The sequence below is a fragment of the Phalaenopsis equestris genome, unplaced genomic scaffold (genome assembly GCF_001263595.1).
Source record: "Phalaenopsis equestris unplaced genomic scaffold, ASM126359v1 Scaffold000372, whole genome shotgun sequence".
NCBI lineage: Eukaryota > Viridiplantae > Streptophyta > Magnoliopsida > Asparagales > Orchidaceae > Phalaenopsis > Phalaenopsis equestris.
Genome location: NW_018164814.1, coordinates 281,098 through 297,535, shown reverse-complemented (window position 1 = coordinate 297,535; position 16,438 = coordinate 281,098). Strand labels below are relative to the sequence as shown.

At 34.5% G+C, this 16,438-nt stretch overlaps 2 protein-coding genes across 2 annotated transcripts; one reads left to right on the top strand and one right to left on the bottom strand.

Annotated features, from left to right (window-relative positions):
- Positions 1 to 443: 443 nt before the first annotated feature.
- LOC110026496 (cyclic dof factor 2-like) lies at positions 444 to 7,747 on the top strand. The gene is made up of 2 exons (XM_020727453.1): positions 444 to 653; positions 6,245 to 7,747. The coding sequence occupies exons 1-2, from the start codon at positions 495 to 497 to the stop codon at positions 7,649 to 7,651; spliced, it is 1,566 nt and encodes a 521-aa protein (XP_020583112.1). The 5' UTR covers positions 444 to 494; the 3' UTR covers positions 7,652 to 7,747.
- A 6,440-nt stretch (positions 7,748 to 14,187) lies between these two features.
- Positions 14,188 to 16,165, bottom strand: LOC110026463 (WUSCHEL-related homeobox 11-like). Its single transcript, XM_020727407.1, is given in 4 exon segments — positions 14,188 to 14,419; positions 14,657 to 14,832; positions 15,457 to 15,691; positions 15,693 to 16,165. Coding segments are annotated over 4 exon segments (744 nt in total). The 5' UTR covers positions 16,008 to 16,165; the 3' UTR covers positions 14,188 to 14,401.
- Positions 16,166 to 16,438: the final 273 nt, after the last annotated feature.

The window sequence follows — 16,438 nt, the reverse complement described above, 5'->3', positions numbered from 1 at the left end:
TATATATATATATAGTTCTTTAATATCATAATCATATTATTAAAAAATGTATTCTATTTTAAAAAAAAGAATAATGATATTTTTAATTTGAGTTAAATATTCTTGTAAGTAAATATTAATATTTATATTTTAGATATATAAATATATAAGAGGATTAATAAAATCTCTCATAAATTGTTTGCTTGCGCAATTCGAAAGTGGCAGTCCTGTAATTTATGAAATAAAAAATACCCTTTATGCGCCCTTTTCACTCTTTTTCGCGGCGCCATATCATCTTTTTGATACTGACGTCATCTCGCGATCCACAGCCACGAGAACTCGTGGCTGGAAATCGCAGCAAATGCTGACTAGGATGCCAGATGGCCCCAACCCTGAAACCTACCGGCTTTTCCCGGTCACAATAGGGTTTCTCTCCTTCTTATCGCAGCTGTAGGTACCTTTTAGTTCCAATTTTATCAGATTTTCTTCCTAGCGACTGAGTGGGCTGCGATAATATGGCTAGGGTTGATAGTGGAGCAATGTCTGACGGGAGAGATCCGGCGATCAAGCTATTTGGGAGGAAGATACCGCTGATGGAGGAGCAGTCGCTGGTGGAGGAAGGGGAAGTTGCTGATTTGGCTTCGGCGATGGAGCCGATGAAGGCGGGGGAGATGGTGAGCCGATTCGAATCGACCTTGTTTTTACTTTGTTGCTTATATTGGCTTTTGGGTTTTAGATTGAAGAGTATGGAATGATTCCGGAAATGGATGCGGTTTTTTGGTTTCAAATCACCGTTTTTGTTTGTTTTGTAAATGAACTTAGTTGTTGCTGTTTTTAGATGGGGTTTGTGTAGAAGTTGGGGTTTAGTGTCGCATTTGTGGGTTTTGGTATAGCTTTGTGTTTGATCTTCCCTAAATTGGGTTGAAAGTGAAGGGCATACTGTTCGCCAAAAAAAGAAGAAGAAGAAGAAGAAGAAAGGAGTTGGTCAAGTTGGGATTACATGTACTTGGAGTTTACCTACTCATGTTAGAAACTTTGGGGATTTAAATTCTCTCTGTTTGCAGTTTATTTATAGCTTGCCTGCTGTGGCTTGATTGAGAAATTAGTTCTTTATACTTTTTATTTGCTTTTTAAATTTATTGATTTATATTTTTATAATAAAAGTCGAATCTAGGCATTTCACTCTTGGGCTTAAACAAACGGGGTTGCTTGGTTTGAGATGGGTTTGTATTTTTTAGTTTGATTATTTCTGGATCCCGATTTTTCCTGTAAAGTTGAAGCGGAAGATTTTGTTCTACTATTGAATGAATGCTCAAAGAACGATTTGGATGAAATTATTTTGATTTTTCTTCTTGAAAATGTTAAATTTGCCTTATATTTCATTTTTTTCTGAAACACAACTCGTAATAGCCTCCCCTTCTCATAAACACAGTGTTAGTTAACCTTATTATACTTTAGATGCTGTGATTTGAAGAATAAAATTTGAATAACTTCAAAAAATCTTTAGGTCAATGATCATTTATCTTTTAGTTCTAGGATGTTGGTTTGCACGATCTAATCATATGCTATTCATAGAGTTTTTTTTGAACTGCTAGGATCTTTATTTGCCATATTAGGATTTCGTGCTAGTGAGCTGTAATATAATATTTGAAGAAGAAGATTGATAAAAGTAGCATAATAACAAATTTAAATGTGTGGTTTTGATCAATTTGTGAGCTGCAAGTCAGTAGTTAAAGGAATGGAGCATAGATTCAGAAAGGGCGTAGCACAGTGACAAACCCAAGAACATTAGTGAATATAAAATCTTTACTTATGTAATAGCACAATCATTTCATTGATGGAATATAGGCAAAATTTCCTATGGGATTTTGTATTTTGTGAAAGCATAGAAAGATTACCCCCAAAGTCTTAAGAGACCCATGATGATTCATCTTCCACACAAAATATCATGGTTTAAATTGAAAGCCCTTAAGCAAGCTATGAAGACCTAAACACTCTAAAATTTCCAAGTTTTAACCAAATTTAGTGGTATATTTCCCAATCAGCTTTAAAAATACAAAAATGCTCTTTGTGGCTTTCCACCCATATGTAAACAAAGTATAGCCCAGGGAGTTCAGTTTACTGAAGTGACTAATCTCTGCCATGCGAAACATCTCCTAGCACATTCCACCGATCTTTGAACTTTTATGCCACTAAGTGGGGTCGACTACATAATCCTTTTTCTTCATTGCGTCCTATTATTGTGATATTTTCATTTAATTCTAATAAATTAAGATCATTTTTTATACAATATGCTCAATTCTTCCTAGGTCTGCCTCTGCCTTTCTTAGCATAAGTCGAATCTAAAACATCTACTCTTCTAATCGGATCATCCAATGGTCAACGTTTAATGTGACCAAACCATTTAAGACAAATCTCTCTAATTTTGTCAGTCACTGGTGCTACACCATCCCTATCAAGGATATATTCATTTCTCATTTTGTCTCTAAGTGAAAAGCCAACCATCCACCTAATCATTCTCCTCTCGGCAACACTTAACGTAGTTTTATGCTTCACTTTTAAAGGCAGCCATAGAGCATTGCAGGTCTCACCACCATCTTATAAAATTTTCCTTTCAGTCTAAGTGTTATTTTTGTATCACACAATAGGTCAGAAGCATTCCTCCACTTCAACCAACTTGAATTCTACTAATAACATCTTTGAACAATAGACCTGAGATATCTAAAGCGTTCACACCTTTTAATAATTTGATCATCCATAGTTACATTTATGTCACTAGAGCTACAATTGCTAAAATTACATTCAATGTATTCAGTCAGATGTAATAGATTAACTATTTATTCAGTGTTCACACTTTCTATTTCAATCATTTTTTCATTATATTCATTGATAAAAAGTTCATTTTAAAAGTAAAATAGTCAAATAGTTAGTGATTACTTCTTTGTTTAGGTGATAGTTTGGCATCCCCCCTTTTTTAAAGAAAATTATTGAGGTGTAGATAAAATAAATAACAAATTATAAATAAAAAGAAAATAGAAGTAATTTTGAAGTTATCATTGAAAAGTAAGAAATGGTCTAGATGTGAAAATAATGTGAAGCCTTAAACAATGTTCACACATAAATCCTACAATTCAAATTGTGAATGCTACCACGTTAAATTATTGTAATCCTCATCCTAAATACCCCTTTAGCTATTCCTACTTAGGATTGCGATCTTGAGCATCCATGAGAAATTTCAACCTACTTGGGAGCACATGAGTGGCATGAAAGTGGGTAATGTCACGATTGAGGAAGCAACAAAGGGAACAACATTTAGGAGTGATAGCAACTTAAGAGTGAGAGTGAAAATGCACGATATGATCTTAAAGTGAGAGAGAATGCGGTTAGCTAGTATAGGAATAGGAAACACACAATTATGTACAATATAATTTATTATTAAAATTTTAAAAATATTGGATGTAGTTACTTAAGGGTGTTAATTTAGGTTAATGGGTTTGGCTTGGCTCTAACCCAAATTTGAACGAACCGAAACATCCCAAACCCAACCCAAAATTATATTATACATGTCTAAAAGCTTGGGCCAAACCTAACACGTGTGACCACACATTTATTATATGGTTATATATATATATATATATATATATATCGTTTGTAACCCTATGTGAGATTTTGAATCTTGTATTCTGTACACTTTTCTGAATATTAAAAAGGAAGTTATCGCTCTGCTCTCGAGGAAGTGGCATCTTTGCTGAACCTCGAATTCTCTGTGTGTTCTTCTGGATTTATGTCGATTCCTATTTTTCTTCGCACTAATTTCTCAACACCAATCGATCGAGATCATTTTTTATATAATATGCATAAATCTTTTTAAGTTTACCTCTGCCCTTCTTAACATAAGTTGGATCTAAAATATATACTCACCTAACTAAATATATATATATGTATATTCTTCATCACAATCGAATTAACTCAATTACAACCTATTAAGATGAATGACACTTGCCAACTAGTAGAAGAGATGATGCATTTTATACTAAAAAATAAATGGGTTATTTTTAATTGATTTTGGGTTTTAGGTGAACCAAAAATTGTTCTGTGTTTATTTAGATGAGTCTGAACTCGAATTTTTCGAGTCAGGTCATGTTGGGTTATTATGTGATAACATTTATTGATGCCTTTATAATTATTATAAATTAGAGTGATTTAAAGTTGAATTTTCTTTAATAAAAATCTAGAATTTTATTGGTTGCAATTGGACTCCCTTAGCAACCCATAGATTTTTCATTGAAGCAGAGTATTAAAATATTATGAATAGAAGGAATTTCTTTCTTTCTGTTTTTTTTCCTTTTTTTTGAAGAAATTTTATAATTGAGGATGGTGAAGTGTTATGCGGTCATGATGTTTCTCATGCTAAGAGAAGCATAGATATGATGAATTGAAATTGAAGTCAACTACACACAACTAGTTACATCAACTGATTGCCACCAATCTTGAGGGTGTAAAATCCTATGTTAAGCTTTAAGTTAGAGATCGAGTTTTTGATGACTTGTGAATTGTTGGTGGGTGAGCTTGCACTCAATCATAGTTGGAGATTGGACTTCTGGAAAAGCCCCGAAAAGGGCCTATTGGATTTAAAGCTTTTGAGCTCTTGAAGGCTATAAATGGTGATTAAAAAGGTAGAAAACTCACAAGGTGTCTCAGTTTAGAGACTTTAATTAGAGCAATTCAGGATTTCTTAAAATATTCCAAAGAGCTAAAATTTATTTACCAACTATTTGATTGTAGAAATAGAAGGGAGGATTCTTGTTTAGTTAGCCAATTAGACTATTAATTGTTAGCCAAATTTATTTGATTGGAGAATTTTGTCATGAAAAAAAAAAATGTTTAATGGACTAATTTATTTACCCTTTTTCTATTTATTATGTGGATTTTATGAGCATAAAAACATCTTATTAAAAATACTAAAAATATTTTAAAAAATATATAATAGTTCTTAGATGAACTATTATACTTTTTTTTTTGTTTCACTTGGAACTTGGCGGGGAAGACATTTGATGCAAGGCATTTAAAAAGATTTTAGTCCATGGATTCTACGTAGTATTAACTTTAAAAATTATATTAGCATCTATATGTCCATGTATTTATACAACAAATTTAGTACACTTAAACATATTACACATAGGTATAATTTAGCTTCTAATAATATTGGCTAAATAATACTAAAAGTCATATATTATATGTTCAATCTTTTTTTATGTCTCAGTTTGTCTGGAGAACTATTATGATTTGAATGCTCAACTTCTTAGGGTTGCCATACAATATAGGATCTTCAGGAGCTTTTCCTTATAGGTATGGTTGGGTTATATCCTGAGAGTTTCATATTTTATAAGTAAACAAGGCCCAACTTTTTTAAATAGAGTAATAGACACATGGAATACACTGTGAATGTCAGCCACGTCAAGTGGCAGGGCAATATTATAAGCTGTTGATCCAATCTTTTTTAACATTTTAAGGTTTCCAATATATTACTTCAGATAGTGAAGCCTTCAGAAATATTTTTGTTAAGGGTATGTCATTCCTCATTTAGTTTGCATTATTTTTTTGCTTTCTTCATTATGTTAAAATTAGCTTTTTGATTGGCTTAAGCTTTTTTTTTTTTTTGTTCTCAAATTTACAAGCTTAGATCCCTATAATTTTCTTGTAGTTTTCCCAGCAAATCTGGGCTTGGGACCTACTCTATAAAACGGCCCACCCAACGCCTTGGAGCTAAAACATCCCGCCCCTTAACAGCTAAAACGCCCCACCCAACGTCCCACCCAACACCCATGCCTTTTAAAACATATTTTTTAATATAAATCTCATGCATGAGGACATAGGAGTCGCCTTTCCTAAGACTTTTGTAAATATGTGATGTTGGACTCTTAGTCATCCATTGTTGTGCTTATAGAAGTTTACTATCTTTTTGAACCTACTAGTGTGTATATATATATAGATAAATAGATAGATAGATTGTTATGTCAGACAGAAATATTTTTTTCAATAGCTTATGCTATAAGTTTTCATTTCATGGCTTGTAATTTTGTAATTATACCTTGAATAAGGTGGAATGTAAGCTATTCTTTTATGGTAGAGCGCTGCATTTATTTATTTATTTGTAATTATCTTATGATATCATTCTTACAATAATTGTTATAAAAATCACTTTAACTACAAATGACATGTTTGCAAAATGCTGCTGAGCTAGTTCTTATTTTGTGTTGTTTAGGATGCCTGTAAAGAAATGGGAAACACTGAAGTCTTCGCAATCGAAACCCCAAAGGATTTGGACCCAAAGGAATCATTCAACTCATCTTGCATGGGCAATACCATTGAAGAAGACCAGAAAACCTCAACTGAGTCTGCAAAAGAAGCTGAAGAGCTGAAGCCCGAACAGGATAACAAAGAGACTGAAGCTTCAGGTGAAGATAAAGTTCTGAAGAAACCAGATAAGGTTCTTCAATGTCCACGCTGCAACAGTATGGATACTAAATTCTGTTATTATAACAATTACAATGTCAACCAACCAAGGCACTTTTGTAAGAACTGTCAAAGATATTGGACTGCTGGAGGAACAATGAGGAATGTTCCTGTGGGTGCTGGAAGGCGTAAAAATAAGAACACTTCCTCATGCTATCGGCATACGGTGCTTACGCCCGATGCAGTTGCATCAGTTCAAGTTGATGGCTCTGATCTACCCCATCATGAAGCTTCTGCATGTGGCTTTAGTTCCAACAAGAGGGCACCCCTGAACTGTAACGGTACCATACTAAAATTTGGACCAGACGTGCCTCTTTGTGAATCCATGACCTCCGTGCTCACTCTTGGAGAACAGAAGAGAGCTTCAGAGTTGGGCTTCACAACCAGGGAAAATAGAGAGGAACCCTCATGTTCATCACCTGCTACAGTTTCTAAACATGCAGAAAATGGTTTTCTTGAAGATGCGGAGCAAAAGGCCTCTCATTTATACCAAAATGGACTTGCACCCTTGCATCACCTGCAATGTTTCTCAGTGCCTCCTTGGGCATTCGCCTGGAATCCAGGATGGAACAACTTTGCTGCGGCCGCTGCCGCCGCCGCCGCCGCTGCTGCCATGGCAGCAGATGGGAGCTCATCTGAGCCTGTTCCTGGACAAGAAACCGGCTTTGTTGCACCAATGTCATGGACTCGTCCGCCATTGGTGACCGCTCCTGCTTTCTGTACTCCTACATTTCCATTTCCAATAGTACCTGCTTCCTTTTGGAGCTGCATGCCTGGCTGGACTAATGGACCATGGAATGTACCTTCAGTAGGAAAGAACAATGGATTGTCACCATCATCGTCTGCAAGCACCAGCAACTGCTCTGGAAATGGTTCTCCGACTTTAGGTAAGCATTACAGGGATGCTACTTCTAAGGTGGAGGGGAATGCTGAGAAGTCCTTATGGGTTCCCAAAACTTTAAGGATTGATGATATTGATGAGGCTGCAAAGAGCTCAATTTTTGCCACCCTCGGTATTAAACCTGATGAAGGTGGTTTATTCAAAGCCTTCCCTTCCAAGTCTCGGAAGGCAGAAGCTGCAGATCCCACACAGCTGTTGCATGCCAATCCAGCAGCATTTTCTCGTTCTCAAAGTTTTCATGAGACCACCATATAATTTGCTAATGCTTTGTTAGCTTTTCTTTTATTGATTCAATAACGCTGTGTTTTGTTGTCGGGAAATTTACACATGTAGCACACAATTCTTATGTACTTGCATACTCACACCTAAACTTTCATATTTATGTAAATATCATTTTGGTGCTTTAAATCTATGCATGAAAAAGGTGTATTTCAGTTTTAAACAATGGTAATGGTATTATTTTTGATGTGATATTATAGATTTGAATGCTATGTGTGTAAATTTGAAAGTTTAAGCGTGATATATGTAAATACCCAAGAACTTGCGCTATGTATGTAATTGCCCCTTTGCTTTTATGGATGCTGGTGAGTGACATAGGGAGATTATTGTAGACTTTTAGTTCATTCAGCTGAAGCTGCCTGCTGATGCTGTAAGGATTGTGAAAGGTTTGTGTTGTAAATGATCATAAAGATGTATGTTTATAACTTTTTTTATCTTATTTGTTTTTTGGCTATCCTGGACTGAGTTCATGATGTTGGGAGAAATTTTGTTCAGTGAAATAACAATGAAAACTTGCAATTGTAGACGATTATAGAAATAGGATATAAGATAGTTATGTGATCAAACATTAATGATTACTGCTAATAATTGACATCATTGGCTGATGCTAATGTTCATATCACCTGATTGCATTATCCATCCACTTTAACCATTTGCAATTGGCACCAATGTCTAGAGTTAACCAGCTCGTCATTCACAACCATCGAATATGTTAAAGACCATCATTGAATGATTGCTTTTGTAGACTTTCAACCAGTACAAGTGCTAATTACTCCTTATTTTTTTCTCCAATATCTTTTACTATACTCTCGCATAAAGATAAAATGACAATACAACTTTGGTAATCATACTTTCTCGAATTAAGGTGAAAGACAAACTTGAAAAGTATTCATCTTATATAGCATATTGTTTTAATTGGGTCATCTCTCTTGATTTTTCTTCTGTCATGGTTTTGTTCATGTGAACAATTTGTGTAATATTTGTCCTCCCCACCATTATCATTGTACTAAAATTTCTCCTGTCGTAGTTTTAGAAATATTTTTTTGACCCTACCAATTCAAACTATTGCTCTTGTGCTGTTGGGCTAGGCCATAAACCCCCAACAAGAACTATGGACTCAATCCAACACTGTCTCATTACTAACCTTTTAAATATACTTCAAGAAAAAGATACATTTTCTAGTTCATGAGGATTTTCTTATGTCACTTTAGGTGAATCACTTTGTATAAACTTTTTTGGCCTAAATATAATGGTAAATTTTTGCTTAATCTATGAAACAATAGTTGGTCAACTCTTACTATCCAATTTCATAAAATTCATAATCTTATTTGCTCACTTTACCTTTATGAGATTTAACAAGATTAAATAATAAGAATGACCATAATAAGGATTTATGCTTCGGATTGAATCCAAAAAGTTGAGAAAACTCAAACGACTACCTCGGAGAAGCTATACATCCTCCATGATGCTTTAGACACTTGAGCTCCTTTTACCAAGAGGTATAAATAAGGGAGCCTAATCATATCACCAACATCAATGATTAAGAGACATTATATCGAGGACTTCACAACAATAAATTAACCATACCAAATTGTATGATAAAAGCTTCTAACTTGACTCACCCACTGAAATAATTCAAAAATAGCTCTTCTTCATTTTATGACTTTCATAGAAATCATAAATAACTTATTTAAAGAGGAAACTAGGAGCCTTATATTAAGGGATTTTTTTAAAGAATTTATATCTCCATAAGATATAATATTTCTCTCTTGACAGTAAATTGAGGGTTTTATTTTTAATTGCATTAATATTTTCTTTCTTGCAAACAAGTTGGGCATATTATCATCTTTTTATGTGATCATATATCCCATATTGGATAGCAATTAAATTTTGTTATAATAAATACAGTCTTTTCTTTTTTTATCTAAAAAACCTAATAAGATATATGCCTTAAAAAGTATAATCCATAAAATATACTTAGTACTAAATAAGGTCCTTATTGAAAAATTTTAGAAGGGTTTTCACTTATTTTAAATGACATAACTCTCTAATTACTCACTCTTATAAATAATCTCGAGAGACCTGAGCCTTAAAACTATCCAAAATTGAACGTCTTCACTAAATGACTCATTGAAAGCAATTATTAGAGATGATCTCTACTTATATAAGAGAAGTTTGGAGGCATAAAATTCAAAAGGTATAAGATTATTATTTATCTCAGAAATTTAGAAGCCAAAAGAGCATGTAGCACTAAAAATAGCCACTCACACACACCCATCCACACACACACACACACACACACACACACACACACACACACACACACTGATGGAAGCTACAACTCATCCTCTGCTGCCTTTGGGAGACTTTGCAGAGACCACAATGAACACTGTCTATGATTTTTCCAAGCTCCAATGTTTGCTAGAGATGCTTTAGAAACTGAAGTTGCTGCTTTCTGCTGGGCCTTAAAGCTGGCTATCTCATTCCATCAGAAGTACATACATCTAGAATCTGATGCCCAACATCTAATTTTGATCCTGAAGCAACAAACCACTGCACCTTCATATCTTATCTACTGAGTTAAAAAGATCTTGAACCTCTCTTCTTCAATTATGGTCATTTGGAACTATGTTCCCAGGGAAGAAAATCAACCCGCTAACTGGCTTGCCAAATCTAGGAGTACTTGTAGAATCATTTCCTGTAATGTTTTACATCCCCTCTTTATTGAAAATTTAGCTTAATGGGGACTCAATTGAGCTCCCATATATAAGATTTAAAACTCTTTCTATGGAATAGAAGAATCTTTTTCAGCAATGCACACACACACACACACACACACACACACACACACACACACACACACACACACACACACACACACACACACACACACACACACACACACACACACACACACACACACACACACACACACACACACACACACACACACACACACACATATATATATATATAAAAACTAAACAAAATAAATATTTAGTTGTGAAGCATCATATAGAGCCATTGCACCTATGTAATGTTAGCATACTCTTCATTACTACAATTGGAGATTGATTTGTATTATTTTTATTTTATTACGTTTTATTTGCATAATCTTCTACATATGAGAAAGAGTTATTAAATGCCTCTTTAAGGGATTACTACTCAATGTTGGTATTAGTCTGGTGATGCATTGTGAACTTTCAATAAATAATTTATAAATAATATTTTCAAGATATTGATGCTCTAAGCCCTTCACCTCAATTTAAAAAAGTTATCATGAATATCTTAAATTTGTTCTTAAATCATGTCATGATACTCAAGATATTTATTAAAGTCACTTATAATTTTTAAGGATAGCTTTAGTGTAAGTATTGACGATCAATGTTTGATTAAAAAATTCTCAAAGAAGGCAAATTTGCTTATATTTTAATTTCTTTTAAAGATCTACACACTAAAAAGAGCACAAAAAAAAATTGATGAGCATATAAATCAAATAAGATAAAAAAAAACAAAATCAATAAAGTCAGTGTTCCTGAATTTTCTATCCCAACAAATGACATTATTTTATGTTTTTTCAAGTACATTCCTAATAATTCTCAAGGTTATATATTATGTACCTTTTCAATTTATAATGTGGATTCATTTATTTAGGAAGCTATGTTTTTTTCCCTCAATTTGAGATTGTGAGACTTTGTGAAATGACATAATTTATGTCTGTTGGTTGAAAGCATCACAAGATTGAGCTAGGTCATTTACCTTCACGAATAAGTGAACTTGCATTTAATGATTTTAGATGATGGGACCATGAAATTCTAATTGAATTGTTAATTTTTTTTTATATAAATGATTTATCCTACCATAGTCATCCTTTATGTTCATTCATGCTTATTGACTCTTAGTGATTCATCATTAATCAATTTTCATATAGGATTTTGTGTATGGAAAGATAATTGTAGTTTGGTCATAATGATTCACCATCTCGTGGTTTGACCCATATAGAAGCAAAGAATACATTATTAGAATCATAATTTTAATCATATTTTACTCTTTGATATTCACTTAAAGTAAAACATGAACATTTTTCTCTTATTGAGATAGTCTTTTAAAGGAGCCCGAGAGTTTAATTAACTTTAGATAATCCACTCTTTTTGGTTGACAAATGAACCATATTTCTTTGTTTTAATTTTAAAATTAAAACTAATAATAAGGATTTTTAGTATGATTTTATTTAAGTTGATAAAAGACTTTTAGGTCCTACTTCATTTGATTTGTTTTCTTTTTTTTTCTTCTTAAGTAATTTCCTACATGAATATGTACCCTCACACACACACACACACACACACACACACACACACACACAAATATATATATGCACGGGCGATCGCGCGCACCCACCCACTCACAGACACAAACACAATGATAACTCATGATGTTCTCAATATGTTTAAAATATCTACAATTGACTTGACACAAAAGTTGATCAAACTAAAAAATATCCTAGTTATAGCATAGGGCATCTAAAAATAAATTTTTTCAAGAATTTTAAGATAAATTTTGTAGGTGTTATAAACATATAAATGACCTACAAAAAAGACTTCTAGCGAAGATCATGAGGGTATAAAAATTTAAAATTATTGTTTAAATTTCTCAAAAAAATTTAAATAAAAAATTGATTAAGGTCGTTTTAAGGTCTTTGACGGGAGATGCAAATCTTAGAGAGACGCAAATATTAGGGAAATAGTCTTTGACGGGTTCAAAATGGGATTTAAGGAATTAAGATCATTTTAACCAATCTTTTCTATGCACTCGGGAGAGGATAAAGAAGAGAGTTGCTCCTATTTGTCACTAGCCACATTTATAATTAGTATTTTTCATTTCCTATGCTCCACTCAAATCATTACAAGGGAGGGTAACTTTATAACTTGATATTCACCAATCCAAATAGGTTAAGTAGGATTTCTGTAGAATTTAACATTTAAATCATTTTGCAATTCAGTACGAGTAGTTTGTAGAACTTTAACCTAATCTCAATTCCAGGCAAATAATGAAAACTAGTAGACTAGAACATTTCCCTAAGTCTAATTCCACCGTTTCCCGTGGGATCGATTCCAGACTAAAAAAATCTGATATTACTGATATGATATGTACACTTGCGTGAGCCCCCACAATGTGAGTGCACCTAGAAGCGGTATCAACGACCACCATCATCTAATTGCCGCCCCAGACAAACTGCCGGTACTCGATCACCACTGTCGCCTCCATCGAATCATCATCATTTGGTACGTGGCCACCGCTGTTTGACCACCACACTTGTCATTGTCGAACCATGATTGTTTGGTCGCCACTGTCGTCAAATTATCGCTACCTAGCCACCATTATCGCTGCGACCAGAACACCGTTATTGGGCCACCGTCGGACCGGGAAGGATTACCACTATCGCCGACACCAAATCACCGTCGTTGGGTCTCAACCACCACTTGGCCTTTGTTGCTCGGCTATCACCGTCATCGCTGTCGGACCACTGCCGCTACCAATGATTCTATCATGAAATTTTTTGTCACATGATCTCTGATGTTGGTCTTCCTTCACAACAATCGTGTCGTCTCCACTTCTCCGACATAGTATTTTACTCCTCTAGCGGAAGTCACTTCGACAACTCTCATTTGTGTAATATTGCTTTCAAATATTCAATGATCGGTAGTCTTGTAACCTATATCGATATAGTGTAATCAATTCAACCAATCTATGCCCCATGATTTTTATCCTACCGTCAAATTGAGACCGACCATCACTATCATTGACGCCAAACAACTGTTGTTGGATCTCCACCACCACCCGACCTTTGTCGCTCAACTATCACTGTCATCGCTGGCTGATTGCTACCACTCGAATGACACTAGCATCAAATTTTCTGTCACACGATCTCTGATGTCGATCTTCCTTAACAGCAACTGTGTCGTCACCTCTTCCCCAACTATGCTAGTGGAAGTCACTTTGATAACTCATTTATGTAATATTACTATTAACTATTTAATGACCCGTAGAGTTTTGTAACCTATATCAATACAGTGTAATCATCTCAACCGATCTATAACCCGTGATTTTCAACTTTTCTAGTTTTCCACATTAAAACTCTATTTATTGTCTCTAATAATTTTTTTCTTATATTTGTCTGTGTCAGACCTTCGTACAATATCACTTTAGGGCTTTGAACTTAATGGCACACAATACAACTATATTCAAACTCATTAATTATAAAATTTTCATCAAAATAACTTCAATTAATATTTTCTGCACCAACATAATTTTACTATCATAGTCAAATATATAATTAAAAATAAAAACACCAAAAAACTTCTCCAATGGATGCTACCATGACGCACTAACAACAGATCCTATTAATTTCTTTAGTAGTTACAACAGCTCCAAATTTAAAATGTGCCATTAATCTATCCCAACTACCATATATATATATATATATATATATATATATATTATCATGATATAAGAAAATGGTCACATCAAGATTACATAAAATTTGTAGCTCCGGCATGAGCACATGTGAAGGCGTAGGGGCTAGACATTTGTGCTTCTCTTATGCATCCATCCACTGCTTCCTGTAAGCTACGCAGTCCTCCACCAGATCATCATCCCCATTTCTTTAACTATATTTTGCGGCTTGCTCCCTTTTTTCAATACATTTTGGACTCCCTCAATAATTATTTAATTAGGTCGTGCAATCTGCAGACAAAACAAGTTAGCCATTAATTTTAGCAGTTGGCTTTCTTTTCCTCTCCACATTTATAGAGAAAGCGATCAGTTTTTTTTTTTCCTTTTTTTTTAATTCATTTCTACAATTTACAGATTATATTAATTTTAGATGTATTAATTTATGTCCTATACTGCAAACTTTGTGTAGCATTATATTATTATGAACTGACAAAATTAATAGAATGCGATTTTAGCAATAAATATTACCAAGTAATAACTTTCACCCATCTGCAAGCTCTGCAATAGAATTCCATACTCATTAACTGGAAGAAACTCCCCAGATGAATGCACTATTAGCACATCATGGCCAAACATGCTTCTAATGTCAATCGGTCCTCTTGGAACCTCTGTTAGGATCTCATTAATGAAAACAGTTACAGTGCCTGCATTATAATTTTGAATGGTAATTTCAGTATTTATTCTGCAACAAATCCTGCACATATATAGTTCTATCGCCAACTTCATCAGATTCACTTTCAGCAAAATGTTGTGGTATTATTTATTTTGTGGTTTGACAAAAATATGGTATAGTGTAATTTTATTTGTAGTAAAAAATATGCAAAAGATAATGCTGTATATGCAATTTCATACATAAAATTTCAAAGTATCCCTCCCTATCTCTTTCAATATTGTCAACAAATGGTTGTTAACAAATGGTTGTTGGTTGCAGACACGTTGAAAGAGGTGAAGAAATTATGTTCTTATTCAGAAAAAAAAGAAAAAAAAAATTCAATCATTTTCAACATCTAATTTAGAAGAATCAAACCAAAAGGGAAAAGAAAGATTAATATAACTAGCTTAAGTTGAAAGGTAAGAATTTGATTAAAGGGTAATTAAGTTGCCAGTTTTTACTTTTAATTATATTTCAAAGAAGAAACAACAGCTGATAAAAGAGTGCTCCTGAGTTAATTAAGGAGAAAAACCCTTTAAATCACTTAAGAAAAGCTAATCAATTAATTTATTTGAATACTTAATTAATCATCTACCATAAGAAAACCATCCCCTACCAGGCTGATGCTCGTAGAACCTATTGGAAGATGAAGTACTATCACCAAAGCCCATTTGTTGTGAAATGGAGAACAGATCATCAGCACTTTCACACCAGACCGAACCCATGGACGACGGCGGCGATGACGACGAAGGAGAAGAGCCAAATGAAGACGTCAACGAAGCAGCATCTAAGCTCGATGACGAGCAAGATGCTGCCGTTGACTCATAAGTAGAAGTAGCGGCCGCTATGGCTAGCGGCCAGGCTAGCCTGCAACTGTCTTTGACGTCGGCGGGATCTTGACCGGCGGTTTTGGAACCAGTAGAAGACATTAGCATCCCCAACTGATCCGAACTTCTCGAGAAGCTTTCGGATTCGGACTGTTTCTTCTCGGGGAGGATTCACCATGCCGCTGTTGAAGATGGATTCAAGTATAAGGATTTGTTCGGGCTTCGGGGTCCATCGAGATCGGATGGGGTCGGAGACGGCGTTGGTGCGGCTTGCCGGCAATTCACCGGAACTGGGGATGACAGTATTGGTGGTGGGTTCTTGCGGTTGGTTATTGTCCATGGATTAGTTGAAGAAGAAGAAGAATGTGAGAAGAGGAGAGGAGGAACGGGAGTGTTGAAGTCAAAGGGGAGGAGAGGATATGAGGACAGGAGATGGATGAGACAAGGAAGAATCGTTGGAGAAGGAAGGGGGCAATGGTGATGGTGACATGTAGATGATATGAGCAATGACAAATGAGTAGATATATTTATAGACATGTGGGTGGACGATAAACTATGAGTCAAATTCACATGGGTGATATGAGTGATTGATACATATATTAATTTGACTTGTGTTTATGGTTTAATACAAGATTAGTATGGGTAATTTTCAAACCTTAAAACAGTTTAGAGATTGTTACTAGAGAAGAGCTAGCACAACATAGTGCAATTATAGCTCTTTTAGCTCAACTAACAAATCTTATTGCTCTTTGTGTCTCAAGAGCACATTCA